The 13,214-nt window shown below is 40.2% G+C and overlaps 1 protein-coding gene across 3 annotated transcripts in view; it reads right to left on the bottom strand.

Moving 5' to 3' along the window:
* klhl32 (kelch-like family member 32) overlaps positions 1 to 13,214 on the bottom strand; it is an 84,288-nt gene that overhangs the window by 38,413 nt on the left and 32,661 nt on the right. For all 3 annotated transcript variants that reach the window (XM_038303721.1, XM_038303722.1, XM_038303720.1), the window contains one exon: positions 4,580 to 4,678. In XM_038303721.1, coding sequence (XP_038159649.1) covers positions 4,580 to 4,678 — 99 coding nt within the window. The remainder of the gene's footprint in view (positions 1 to 4,579; positions 4,679 to 13,214) is intronic.

The raw sequence follows: 13,214 nt of genomic DNA, 5'->3' as shown, positions 1-13,214 counted from the left end.
GAAAAGTGAAATGGTGCTCAAAGATGACCCTGCACATTTAGAGGATGTTTGGCTCAACCTGCTGCTGTGAAGCAGGATTCACCACCATGAACAGAATCAAAAATAAATATGGATCCAGGCTCAAAATGAGCACCTTGATATGTGCGATTGTTTAGTTTCTTTGTTCGGACCCAGCTGATTTTTTTTATTGGTTACCCCTGCACTACTGACTATAATCTTTTGGTTCTGCTCAGAATAAGCAACGGACGTCAACACTGCAAACATTTTAATACCAGTTTTAAATCTGTTACTGAATATTCAGATAACAGCACTTGGCCTATCGGTCTTTCTGTATCAACGTTTTTGACTCAAAATTATCCTATGCTTTGCTATCATTTGAGGTCCAGCAGGGTTTGGTTTTTGGCCCACTGCTTTTTGTAAGTTCCATACCATTCTAGAAAAATCATGGAATCGCATTCCACTTCTTCACCGATGATTGTCAGATCTATCTGCCCTTTTTTAGAAAAGCTGCTTGCTGCAGCAAGCTGTCAATCACATTTCCCTGCCCACTCCTGTCAGATGGGGGTAAAAAAAACAAAAACTGATTTGAAAGTGTAAAAAAAAAAAATCCTGAAACTGAAAAAGCAATTTGAAACTACTAAAAAAAAGAAACTGAAAGAAATGGATTTGAATCTGAAAATATAAAATCCCAAACTGCAATAAAGCAAAGAAATAAAAAAGAAAAAGTGCAATTAAAATACTAAACTGAATTTAGATTCAATTCTTACGATTTTATGTTTGCTTTTTTCAGTTTCTCACATTATAACGTAAAAATTTTACATTAAATATCAACTTCTATTTTTTCAGTTACAACAAAGATTTAGAAGTTTACAAACCTTTTGACCCCTTTCTGACTCCATGAAGGAGCCCTTCTCACAAAGCATCATTGAATTTGCTTTGGGGGCCAGAGAGAACAAAGATGGCACGGGCATCGTGCAATGAGCCATAAATCACCTGACCAATGGTGAATGTAAAATAGTGGTCATATGTTTAAACATTTAACTGTGTTCACTATACAGTCTACCACATAGACCTCGCTCTGTAAAGTGATAGAGGGGTTAGGGCGCACATTCGGACACAGCTGCAGTGATCAATAATAACACAGGACTTCAGGGACCAGGCATACAAGAAATAAATGCTTCTTAAAGGTTTCTAGGTCTGCACTGAATGTGTAATAATTGGCGTTAGTGAAATACACTTGCTATCTTTCATGTCTGCGTAATGCAGACAGTTTTTTGCACATTTGCAACTGCAGGCATCAAGTTAATCTGGGGCCCCTGGTACCTTTTATAAAATCACATTTCAGTTAGACAACTATCTTAAATAGATGAACCATTTAGGGCACTTAAACCTGCAGTAATCTTTTAAGGTTTTTGGAAAAAGTGAAACCCAGGAACCTCTTTGAAACAGTAATACATGCTTTCATAGGAGGATTTTCAATGGCCTTCATAAATCAACACACTAAGCAGCCCTGTCTAACATTGAGCCATTAGGAGCACTAGTTCTGTATCTTGCTTTCAGGTTTGGCAAAACCCTGAAAGCAACTGGCAATACAGTGCAGTGAGAAAATTTAACAGTTTCCTTTAATGTTTTTGAATCTACTAGCAGACCAGCTGATTGGGAAGTCATGGAGAGCCACACTCATCCCTCTAATTTAAATTCTTCATCAGAAAACCAAAATATGTCTGATCGGATAAGAGGCATCTGGCTTTATTGCCTAACAAAAACTTTGAGCTTAGTTGGCTCTGTTTAAGGATAGCTCAGACTGCTGTAAAGCAACGCTCTGTGTGACATTTCTTTTTCAAGGAATTTGGGGGCCCCAAGCAAAATTCATTCAAGGGTTATGCACTTCGAGGCGTATTCCGATAACGGTGTCATTATTGTACTTTTCTGCAGTGACAATCGCTGAATTTAAATGTCCAATCACGAATGTTTGCTCTAATTTTTCATGTATCTCAGCATACACACTTATATATTTATATATACATATATATATTGTTTTTTGGCATTTCTACTTACATAAATTATGTAATAGTATATGATTTAATGATTAATTTTAATGATTATTATCCATAAAGAAAAAATCTTATAAAATGTCAGTAGATTTTATCTATTTTTCACATCTTTCCTTCTCACTTCTCCAATGGTTGTGCAAATATGCCACTTTCTTGATGCTGTTTTGCTTCATGCTTCATTAATCAACTTTATCTTCTTTCACAATCAGCACTGAATGCTTTAATGTACAGTAGCAGAAATATTCACAAACTGTGCGATCTGCTTTTGCTGATCACATTAAAGTGGAGCCACCTTATCTGAAAATGTGCGGATTGACTCCTGATTATGTTTTTGCTTCATCGTGTAATTGAATTTAGCAAGAAAAAAAAATTCTCATGGAGAATTGCGCTGCACAGTTAACAGGTGTATCTTAAGGTGATTATTGGATAGCAGGGTTGTTACAGACCTGTGAGTTTCATTGTTCTGGAAGCCTAGACTGCTAAATAATTTGGGCCACCACATAGTCTTCTTCCTATGGGATTATTTATTTATGCACCTGTAGCTCTTTGATGTGCTGAGTAAGGACATTTATGAACCCTTTTTTAAAGGACACTGATGTTCAATTAAACATATTCATCTAAATCCAACTCTTCAACCTATTCATCTTTTTTTGTAAAACTGATTTCATTAGGGATATAAAGCACTGGCTAGGTCATCCGCCAGGAGAGTAAAATTCTGTTTAATCAATAAAACTGACTGGGATATCCAGCGTCATGCAGGCTGAGATGCTATAAGCACCCAAACAAAATAAAATAATGATGAATGTATTCCCGTTTCAATTTTTTATATTATTACTATATTAAACGTGGCATGGCAAGCAAAAACTGTGCTCCGTTTCTCCATATTATCTCCGAGGGGACGACAGTTGTTTCTCATATTTTTATCTTTGGTTTCAGGCTGTAAAATAGAAAAAAAATGCATTGATCGAATTGATTTGCAGTTTATGTTGGATTTTATTTTATAAGCTGCATAGACTGCGCAAGCAGTGAGCAATTAGCAAAGTTTGTCAATAGATGCAGTTTATAACCAGGTCAACCACTGTCTGGGGGCCCCTGGCCAACTCGGGGCCCTAGGGAATTGCTTGGTTTGCTTGCCATGTTGTAACGGGACTGTTCTTTAGTTACATAGGCACACTGCAGGCCTTAATTCTCAATTCTGATTTTTTTGTGTTGCTGTTCACATTTCCAAATATATGCGACTTGTATGTGATCTCCTGTGTGAACTGCATTCATACAGCTTAAGTGTCCCACATGCTCAGTAGAGGGCGGTAGATGTCACAGGCAAGCGCGCTCTAAGTTTACGGAAGTAAACATTTCCCAACCTTAAAAACTCAATCTTTTCAAGACCGTCAAACATAAATATGACTCTCCAGTGGAGTGGAGGAGCAGAGTGGAAGAAATATGGTGGCGGGCAGAGCGATTTCAATTCAAAGGATGCAACGAGGATTTCGCTCCGCTCCAGTTCGCTCCGATGCACTAACAAAATAGATAATAAAATAAATAAATAATTAAACCGGAAACACTGGGAAACATGAATGGAGCGAGGTGTTACGTTCACAGCTGGGAAACAGTTTGATCATTTAACAGCCAGTTGAATAAGACAATACACATTTATCGGTCACAACATTAAATGGAATAGTGACCTATGTCGGCTAATAATGGAGTTCAGGTCGGATGAATGCGACATGGCCATTCAGACACAGGTTGCATTTGAAAAGATCAAATTCGTATCGGATTCAAAACCACAGAGCCAAGTGGTCTGGGTCGCATTGGAAAAAATCAGATCTGTGTTGCTCAGACTGTCACGTAAAGACCGCATACAGGTCGCACATGGGCAAAAACAATTGGATTTGAGTCATTTCAGGCTACTGTGTGAACGTAGCCATAGTTGAGTGTTTTAGAAGGGCAGCCCTCACGGAGCACAGATATACAGCAAGCGCTGAATTTTGGCCGGACAAATCTAATAAAATTCAAATTAGGCTAACACTTGAATCAAAACTTAGACTGTGTTGATTTAAGACAATACAGCTATAAAGGTACAATGATTTAAAAAAAGAAAAGTTAATATGCTAAAAGCTTAAGTGTTTTTCTGTAGTAATTACTGCAAAAACAAAGGAGTAATAATAAAACACTCTTATTCTGTGTGAAGCAAAGACAGGATAAATGTTTTAATGATTTATTAGATATGGAATGAATCTGCAATTTGGTTCTACAGTACTTCTACGTCGAGATCAGAAGAGAGATGCACATGATGAATTGATTCTTGTCGTTGCTAACACAAGGATTTATTCAGGATTAGTATTCCTCACAGCACCAAATCCCAGCCCTCATCAGGGAGGGCGTGATTTCTAGAATCCACCTTAAGAGTTCAGGATAGAACTAATGATTGGAGCTGAGGTTAAAGGTGCGGGCTATGCATGAGCTATTACAATGCAAAGCTAGCTTGAGTGCTGTAGAAAATCCTCGTGTGGTTTAGGTGTGCGTACCTGGATGAGGTAGCTTGAGCAGAGGCTGAGGAGCTCCAGCAGCTGAAGGTGACTGCCCGCAGACAGGACATCCTGGATGACAGCCGGCTCCAGCAGAATCTGGCCCAAAGCAAATTATAAAGGTCATTAACTTTACAGATTTGCTGCAGCATAGCATGAAATCCTTTTCAGGAAAACCTCGAGGCATATGCTGTTAGTCATTTTCCTACAATTTTATCATAACTTCATTGCCAAAATAGTCATATGGAATCCTGCCATGTCTCTCTCTCTGCATAAAACTCCGTAAATCCACCAATTCATCCTAATAAGCTGCTAAGTGCAGACACATGTAGTGTCAGAGTGCTGTTTGGACCATTTACCTGAAGCATACAGCGAGATCCAGCAAAGTTCCTGTTTTATCAATAGTTACAATAATAACCTAATTCACATATGTTTCACCTGTGGCACGGTGAAAAAGTCCACTTCGAATTATTTAATTTAAGCTGCAGAAAGCTTTGATGATTTATTCAGCTGCACTGCCGCATATAGTAGCAGCATAACTGGGACTGCATCAGAGGTGTAAGTGAGAAAAATGACTCTGTCGTTTTGTCTCCCTTGTTTATCAAAGTTGCCAATAAACAACATAGGTAAGCATTATCTATTAGCGCTGATGGCTATCATGTTTTTTTCCAGAATTGTTCTCATTATTTATTTATTCTAAGGCAGAAAACAAAAACAGAACTGAGAACAACTGTTCCGTCAGCCTCCACAGCATGTTGTTCACTTATTGTAAGAGCGGTGTAAAGTAGTTTAACTGGATTTAAAACCAACAGGATTTTCTTGATAGAGCAGATATAAACACATCATTTATCTGTTTTGAGGTTTACTTGTACCTCACAGATAAACTATTTTCTGCGTATATTTGTATACCTAGAGGAGAAACAAAATCCCACAATGCTTTTCTCATAACCGTATCAATTTCCTCTGCTTTCAATTAGCTGCATATGCACATTTCCATTCATCACAGCATGGCTTCCTGGCAGGCCTGGGCTCCAGGCCAGTTAACCACACACACTATCTATGAGCTTCATAAGCTTAACATATTCAGACAAGAGGGCAATTATAGGAGGTTATATTGCTGCAGTTATGACAGTCTAAGCACTGATTCAGAGAGAGCGGAAATGCTCTAACCACCACTCACAATCCAAATTCTCCTGAAACTTCCTGATGTAGGGGTACAAGCTAGAGACTCAGGTAGGCTATTCATCAAGAATATGATAGTAATTCCTGTCAGGAAAGAGCAGCATTGATTGCTAGCTGGTCTGAAGGCTGACAGGGAAGCTGATAGATGGACGCCCCGGACCCAGAATATGAGTCCTGTTTGTAGTTTGTCACAAGCCATGTAGGATCAGCAGCAAACATAAAGCCAAACCAAAACTATGGCCGACTTCACCCCACATTGCAAAATGCTTTCAATTAATTTATGCTGACAAAGTGCCAGAAAAAATTAACTTTTTTGGACAAAAATATTCCCAGTAGGGTAAGTTAGAGACTTTCTCTTCAAAGTCGCAGGGAAGCTGCTACCAATCGTTGCAGTTCAGAATTCTGCAGAGGGGTGCACGACTTTACACAAGTGAATAAAGTGAATGTGATTGGTCGTTTTATCACGAGGGCCGGATTGTTGGGGCGGAAGGTTCACAAGCAAGTTTGGTTGTGGCCGGTGTCTCGGAAGCATCTTGCTAACCATTAAGCAACTTATTGCTAGTAGGTTTCTAATGGGAAATTCCATTGGGACCAAGTAGCACTAAATTGGTGACTTAGAAACGACACTGTCAAGGAACGCTATGGACAGAGGAAACATGCAAGAGGATGAGAGTTTAGTGTCGGAGGTCGTAGTCGATGAGTCTCCTCTGTCATACATTTTTTATTTAGAGGAGGAAAGTGTGGACGAAGATGTTGAGGAAGAGGACGCCAGGGCGGCAGAAGCTTGGTTTGGTGTAGAAGGCTTACAGCCGTACATGTTTGAGCCCTTGCCTCGCAACGCTGCCAGTTCTGTTAGCTCTATGCCTGCCGAAGACACAGACGTCCATCCTCGTGAACACTGGGACGGAACTCAATGGGAAAGTAAAAGATTCTTATTTCTTATTTCAACTATTGCGTATATTAGATGCGACATATGAATCAAGATCGTATGACCGAAAAAATTTGATTGACAGATGACCGTTGATATATGATTGGCTGAATTTAGGTGTTCAGGCTGACGTATAACTAATTGGCCTGGATAAGATAACGAAAAAAAAAACATTTATTTTGAGTGTAGACAAAAAGAATTTTCATTTGAAACAGCTCTAGAAAATTTTATTTTTTAAAGTACAGCCTTGAAAAACAGAAATAAAAACATAAAAAAACAATAGTAATATAAACAAATGACTGAATATTTACAGTTCTAAACCTTTTTTACATATATAAATAAAATAATCCATTTTACACAACATTCAGCTGTCTAATAGCAGTGGGGAAGAAACTGTTCTGGAATCTGCTGGACTTGCATCAGGTGCTTCGAAGTCTCTTCCCAGAAAGCAGCAGGAAGAACAGTCCATGGTCAGGGTGTGAGGGGTCATTGATGATGTTACGGGCTCGGGACACACAGTGCTGGAATGTAATGTCCTTAATGGAGGGAAGAGGAGCCCCGATAATCTTCGCTGCTGTTCTTGCTACTCTTCTCACCTTCTTCCAGTCTGAGGCACTGCAGCGTCAACACCACACAGTGAGACAGCTGGTCAGAACGCTCTCACGTATAAGGTCAATATAATGGATAGGCCAATATCCTCTATCAAAGGAACAAGCATATAAAGAAATTATCAACTTCTAATTAATCGTTGATTAGTTTTTCCACTCAACTAATTGAACATATTGCGTTTCAGTGGTGTAACGTTACTGACATCCACTAGTAGGCGCACTGTCCATTTTAATGCTAAGCCTCACTGGTATTTATAAAAGAAGTAATGCCAGGGAGCAGAGGCATGCTAGAGCAGCAACATGAGTCCAGTCAGGGATTGTTTACAGTTTAATGGTGACAACGATGCAGAATTAATTATTTTTCAAGTTATCACCGAATTAAAGGAATAGTACACCCAAAACATGATTAGCCTTCATTTTCTACTCACCCCCATGCTGAACAACACTCTGGAGTACTTTTTTGATATCTCAAATGCATCTGGAGATCTGGGAGGCTTCTTGCTGTCTGCTGACATTCAAATAATGGAGGTCTATGGTGACCGAGACAGAAAGGTCCATAAAAGTCCACAAAAAACGTGTCAATATTCCTCCATACTGCTCGTCCAATGTATTCCAAGTGTCCTGAGTGGGTAGCATCCAGAATTTACTCGAAACGAAGTCATTTAGAATGTTTTTAGAGCATAAACAGTAGTGTATAGGATTTCCTGAAAGCGCGCACACGCGCGCTCACGACGCTACGGAAGCCGGCAGACCAAACCAGCGCATTCAGCTCGGCAAAGAACTCATGCTCTTCCTCAACACTGAAGTCCTCAGATATTTTTCTTTCGTTGTTTCTTTCTTTACACAGGTAAACAGCACATTTCTTCTTCTACGCTTGCATTATTGGAAGAGCAGACGCTGAATGCGCACTTTCATCTGGTTTGATCTGCCGGCTTCAGTAGCGTCGTGAGCGCGCGTGTGCGCGCTTTCAGGAAATCCTATACACTACTGTTTATGCTCTAAAAACATTCTAAATGACTTCGTTTCGAGTAAATTCTGGATGCTATCCACTCAGGACACTTGGAATACATTGGACGAGCAGTATGGAGGAATATTGACACGTTTTTTGTGGACTTTTATGGACCTTTCTGTCTCGGTCACCATAGACCTCCATTATTTGAATGTCAGCAGACAGCAAGAAGCCTCCCAGATCTCCAGATGCATTTGAGATATCAAAAAAGTACTCCAGAGTGTTGTTCAGCATGGGGGTGAGTAGAAAATGAAGGCTAATCATGTTTTGGGTGTACTATTCCTTTAAGGCCAGATTATACTTCTGCAACTACACACATCAAATGTCGCTTAGGTTTGGTCGCAAACCAGTTTTGCTGGTATTTTTCTGCACTGTTGCTCTGGAATTTCTAGGGACGTAGTGCAAGGGGAAGCCTATTCGAAAACTTGCAAGAACTTCGGCGGCGCCGGCGGGAATTTTTATCTTCCAAAACAACAATGGCGTGTCTGCAAGATATCACAGAGATAGATCTAGAGTTGCTAGACATCAAAGAGGAACAGGTTCTGGTAATGGAGTTGTCAAAAAGACAAAGGAGGACACATAGGTTGTCCATTGCAGCTGTTCCTCGGTTTTTAAAAATGGCGCGCCCCGGCACCAAATCTAGAAGGACGACCACAAAGACAGCCGGAAAGGCATACCAAGGACCGATCACAGCTGCTTTTTTGTCTGCGCACTTCCGCTTGAGGTCTGCATAGTCAGGATTTTTTTTGCACAGAGACAGATTTAACGGTTGCAGAGGCTATGCGTCAGAAGCATAAATTGGCCTTTAGCAGCAATTTAGCCGTGCAGCTTGGTGGAGCAGCATCAACTTCTCTGCTGTGGTCAGAAGGGGAGGATGTAACAGAGAAGTGGAGGCCTTTATGCAAAAGGCTTGTAACATGAAAGAAAAAGGCGTGCTGGCAATAAGCCCTGTAGATTGGGAAAGCTTATATAACTAAAAGCAAATCATGGAGCCAAGTTTTAAAAATCCTCTGACAGATGCCAGAGTCACCTGATTAAAAGAGTTTCTAATATAAGGTGACCAGTTTTCTGAAATCAACTCTTGGGACAATTCTAGCTCGTAGATAAAAAGAAAAACACATCATCAAAATTAAATTAGGAAACTCGGACAGTGATCCTGTCACCAATTTTAACATGTTTATTAACATTTATACCTAAAAACTCTTTATACTGTTAGTATTTCCTAAGATTAATAAAATGAATTAATGGATAGTGTTTATTGGTGCCATCTGGTCATTCAGTCTTTTCTGTCTCCTTCCCTCTCAAACTTCTTTTCTTTCTAGCTCTCTTCTGACTTCTGCCTGCTCTCTGTTTAACTCTTTTAACTAGATTGTTCATTCTCCACTATCATTCAATCTTCTAATCTTCTTCCTCTCTTCTTTTATCAATATTACACTGATCTAAAACAGGGACATAATACAATCAAAATCCTTTCCAAAACATTAGTATGTACGTCATGAAGACTTACAATTTAATAGTAAAATAAGATTTTTGTTTAACACACCGGTTGGAAGTTGGTCATTTTTGGATGAGATGTGTAACAGCAAAATCTCTGATCCTTCATATATTGTGACCCAAGGAGGCCCTACATTTATCTCAAATCTCAGAATCTCCTCGAAAAGCATTATAGGATTTGCTGTCACAGCGGCCCGCTGTCGCCATAGGCTGTCGCTACCTGATGGTGGCGACTAATAACAAAGATGGCACAGGCAGCCAATGAAGCAAAAAGCAGTGATCATCTGTCCGCATGGTCAGTTAAGTGAGTTTGCTATATAGTCCACTTTATAGTCCCCGCTGTATGTGGACACAGTAAGCTTGTGTGAGCTATGAGAACATTCATCCTTCTATTTTCTGTCACGCTTATCCCAAGCGGGGTTGCGTGGGGTGCTGGTGCCTATCTCCAGCTGTCCAGGGGCGAGGGGCGGGGTACACCCTGGACAAGTCGCCAGTCCATAGCAGGGCAACAGAGACAATCATTACAAACAAAAACTCACGCACACACTCACACCTAAGGAGTATGTAGAGCCAATCAACCTAACAGTCATGTTTTTGGACTGTGGGAGGAAGCTGGAGTACCCGGAGAGAACCCACGCATGAGAACATGCAAACTCCATGCAGAAAAACCCGGGGCCAGGAATTGAACCCGGAACCTTCTTGCTGCAAGGCAGCAGTGCTATCCACTGCACAACTGAGCAGCCCGGCGATGAGAACAGCACAATTTAAAAAGGTCGTGCACAAGGAAAATGGGCTTGTGCATGCTCTTATTTTTTTTTTTAAGTGGAGAGGGGGCGGGTCTTTCAAACATCCTCCACAATATCTTTAAGAATGAATGGGTATGATAAGGAGTGAAAGGAGATAAAAGGCTATACAGGATTGGTAGCCAGTCAGACAATGGTTAGGCGAGTCTAAATAGAAAAATATAAATCCCTTTATTGTCACACCATGGGGAAATTCACACTCTGCATTTAACCCATCCCTTGGGGAGGAGTGAGCCACCATTGTGTGAGAATAAGGGTCTTGCTCAGGAACCCAGAGTGCAGGCTGTCGGAATCGAACTGGGTACTCTTCTCAGAGCACAAGTGCATTGCTATAACCACTAGGCTAGCACTCCCCACAGAAATAGATTGTATCTGTGTAGAAACACAATCTAAAGCCTGCGCTTAGGGAGTATGTTTCAATTGGAATTCAAACCCATTCAAACCCTTTCTGCAAGGCAAAAGTGCTACTACACATCTCAAATAAGGAACAAAAAATGTCTTCAATCTAATTAGTGTCCTGTCAAGGGACAGCAGTGATTGTAATCTGAAATAATGACTCCAGTGACCATAATGAACGTTTTTTTCCCTATCCTGCTATTAGACCCCTCACTCTAGCAGCCCATTATAGTTAAAGCACTTCAGTCGGTTTTGTAATCTAGTGCCCACTTTATAGTAGGAGTCAAGGGAGTTCTTGCATAATCACAACATGTATTTTAATCGCTAGTCGTGAACTGTCACCTGGATATATTAAAACAAAGGCAAAATATTTGTGTTGTCCGGTTAGGATTTCAGGCATAATGTAAAAAAGTTGGCATTCTGTGATGTTTTGTCTGCTCCCTCACTCAGTTTAAATATTTTTTGTAGGATGTTATTTACAGGGCAGGAGATATGTCGCCCTGGTTGCATCTTCTATCATCTATAGCAGTGGTTCCCAATCCTGGTCCTCAGGGACCCCTGACCCTGCACGTTTTAGATTCAAATGAAGGCTCCTCCTTTACAATGAAGTGCTGCAGAAGCCTGTTAATCATCAGTTCTTTTCTGGTGTGATGCAACAAAAAGACGACAACAACATGTAGGACAGGGGTGTTCGAGGACCAGGGTTGGGATCCACTGATCTATAGGGAGCAAAACAAACATAAAACGAGGCAGCTCGCAAGCCTGCAGCTGACCTACTTACTGGCTCACTCACTCATTTTCGTGGAAACAAAATTTGGAGTATTTAACAAGTTGACAGCTTTTAAGGATACAAAATAAGCCACAGTTCTGGTTGCCCCAGTAACACTTGCATAAGGAAGGTCAGGAAAAACAATTACACACTTCGAACAGCTACAGCTGAAGGAGAGAAGACAAGCAAAGGTAGTGATGTCTCCCGAAAGAAAAAGTTTCCTGACCTGACCCTCACCTTGAAAACGCTTTCTTTAATATACATTCATTTACATCCACAGCTGTTCTGGATTGCAGCTGCCGTTCACCAAGGATGGACGACCTTATATACACTTTTGCCTGGCTTTTAAGTCCTGATCTAGGAGCTTATGGTGCTGAGATTAAAACAGTAATCTGCAAAACCTAATCTGAATTATTTTTGTTGACATGTGTGGCACTGGTCAACAACTACAAATTTTAAATCATAGTTTCTCTCCAGGGTGCATGACTTCATCTGCTCACGGGGAAAACAAAGCATAACCCTGTTTCTATTCCACAAATACATGCCAGAATGTCTTTACTCAGTAGGAGATTTAGGTAAATACACTTCGAGTTTGAAATGAAAAAGTAGCTGTATCTATTTATTTAAAATGTGAAATTCTAACTCACTAAGTGTGATCTATCTTTATTTAAATCTATTTAAAGTAAACATTTATAATTCATTTTCCTTATACCAATGTGAGTGACTTTTGAACCGCTTTAGATAACTGTTATTTGCAAGTCTGCAAATATTGGCCCCGTCACAGATTTTCTCTATTTTTTCTTCTTATCAATATATAGAGGGGCTTTTTGGATTACAATTAAATTATGGCACACTATTGGCTTATTGTATTTTATTGATCTTATTTACACTTTCTTTTATCGGTACTTGTCAGTAGTGCTGGGCGATATGGAAAAAAATCATATATCATGATATGGACTATTTTATACTTCAGTAATGATATATATCGCGATATGCCCCCAATTAAGCACGTCTTTAGCTAATCTCAGACCAATATAATTTCTTACTTTTTTCAACTTTATTTTGAAGTGACATTTACAGAACTGTCACAGATGAGAAAAATACATTTTAGAGCAGCAATACAGATGTCTCTCTGACCCCCCCGCACAATCACACCTAAACCTGGGTCAAGCCGCCATTGTGGAAAACCGACTTGAGAAGCTGGACCAGCTAGAAGAGCGAGGTCCGCAAGAACGCTGGGACCCTTTTTCCACCTGGATCCCCGCTCTTTTTCACCCTCATGTCCCTCTGTATTCCCACAAACTTGCCCCCACTTCCTCATCGCCTAGGCCGTATCTAGACCCACAGCTATTTCGTGATTGTCCCTCTTGCATTGTGGCGTGGAATAACATAGCCTAGACCATGCCTTAATATTGGGCATAAATCAAAAATATCTGCGACAACCTC

This window comes from Cyprinodon tularosa, unplaced genomic scaffold, assembly GCF_016077235.1.
Source record: "Cyprinodon tularosa strain WSP-4 unplaced genomic scaffold, ASM1607723v1 ctg519, whole genome shotgun sequence".
Taxonomy (NCBI): Eukaryota; Metazoa; Chordata; class Actinopteri; order Cyprinodontiformes; family Cyprinodontidae; genus Cyprinodon; species Cyprinodon tularosa.
Note: the sequence above shows the minus strand (reverse complement) of the source record. Positions and strands in the feature narration are given on the sequence as shown.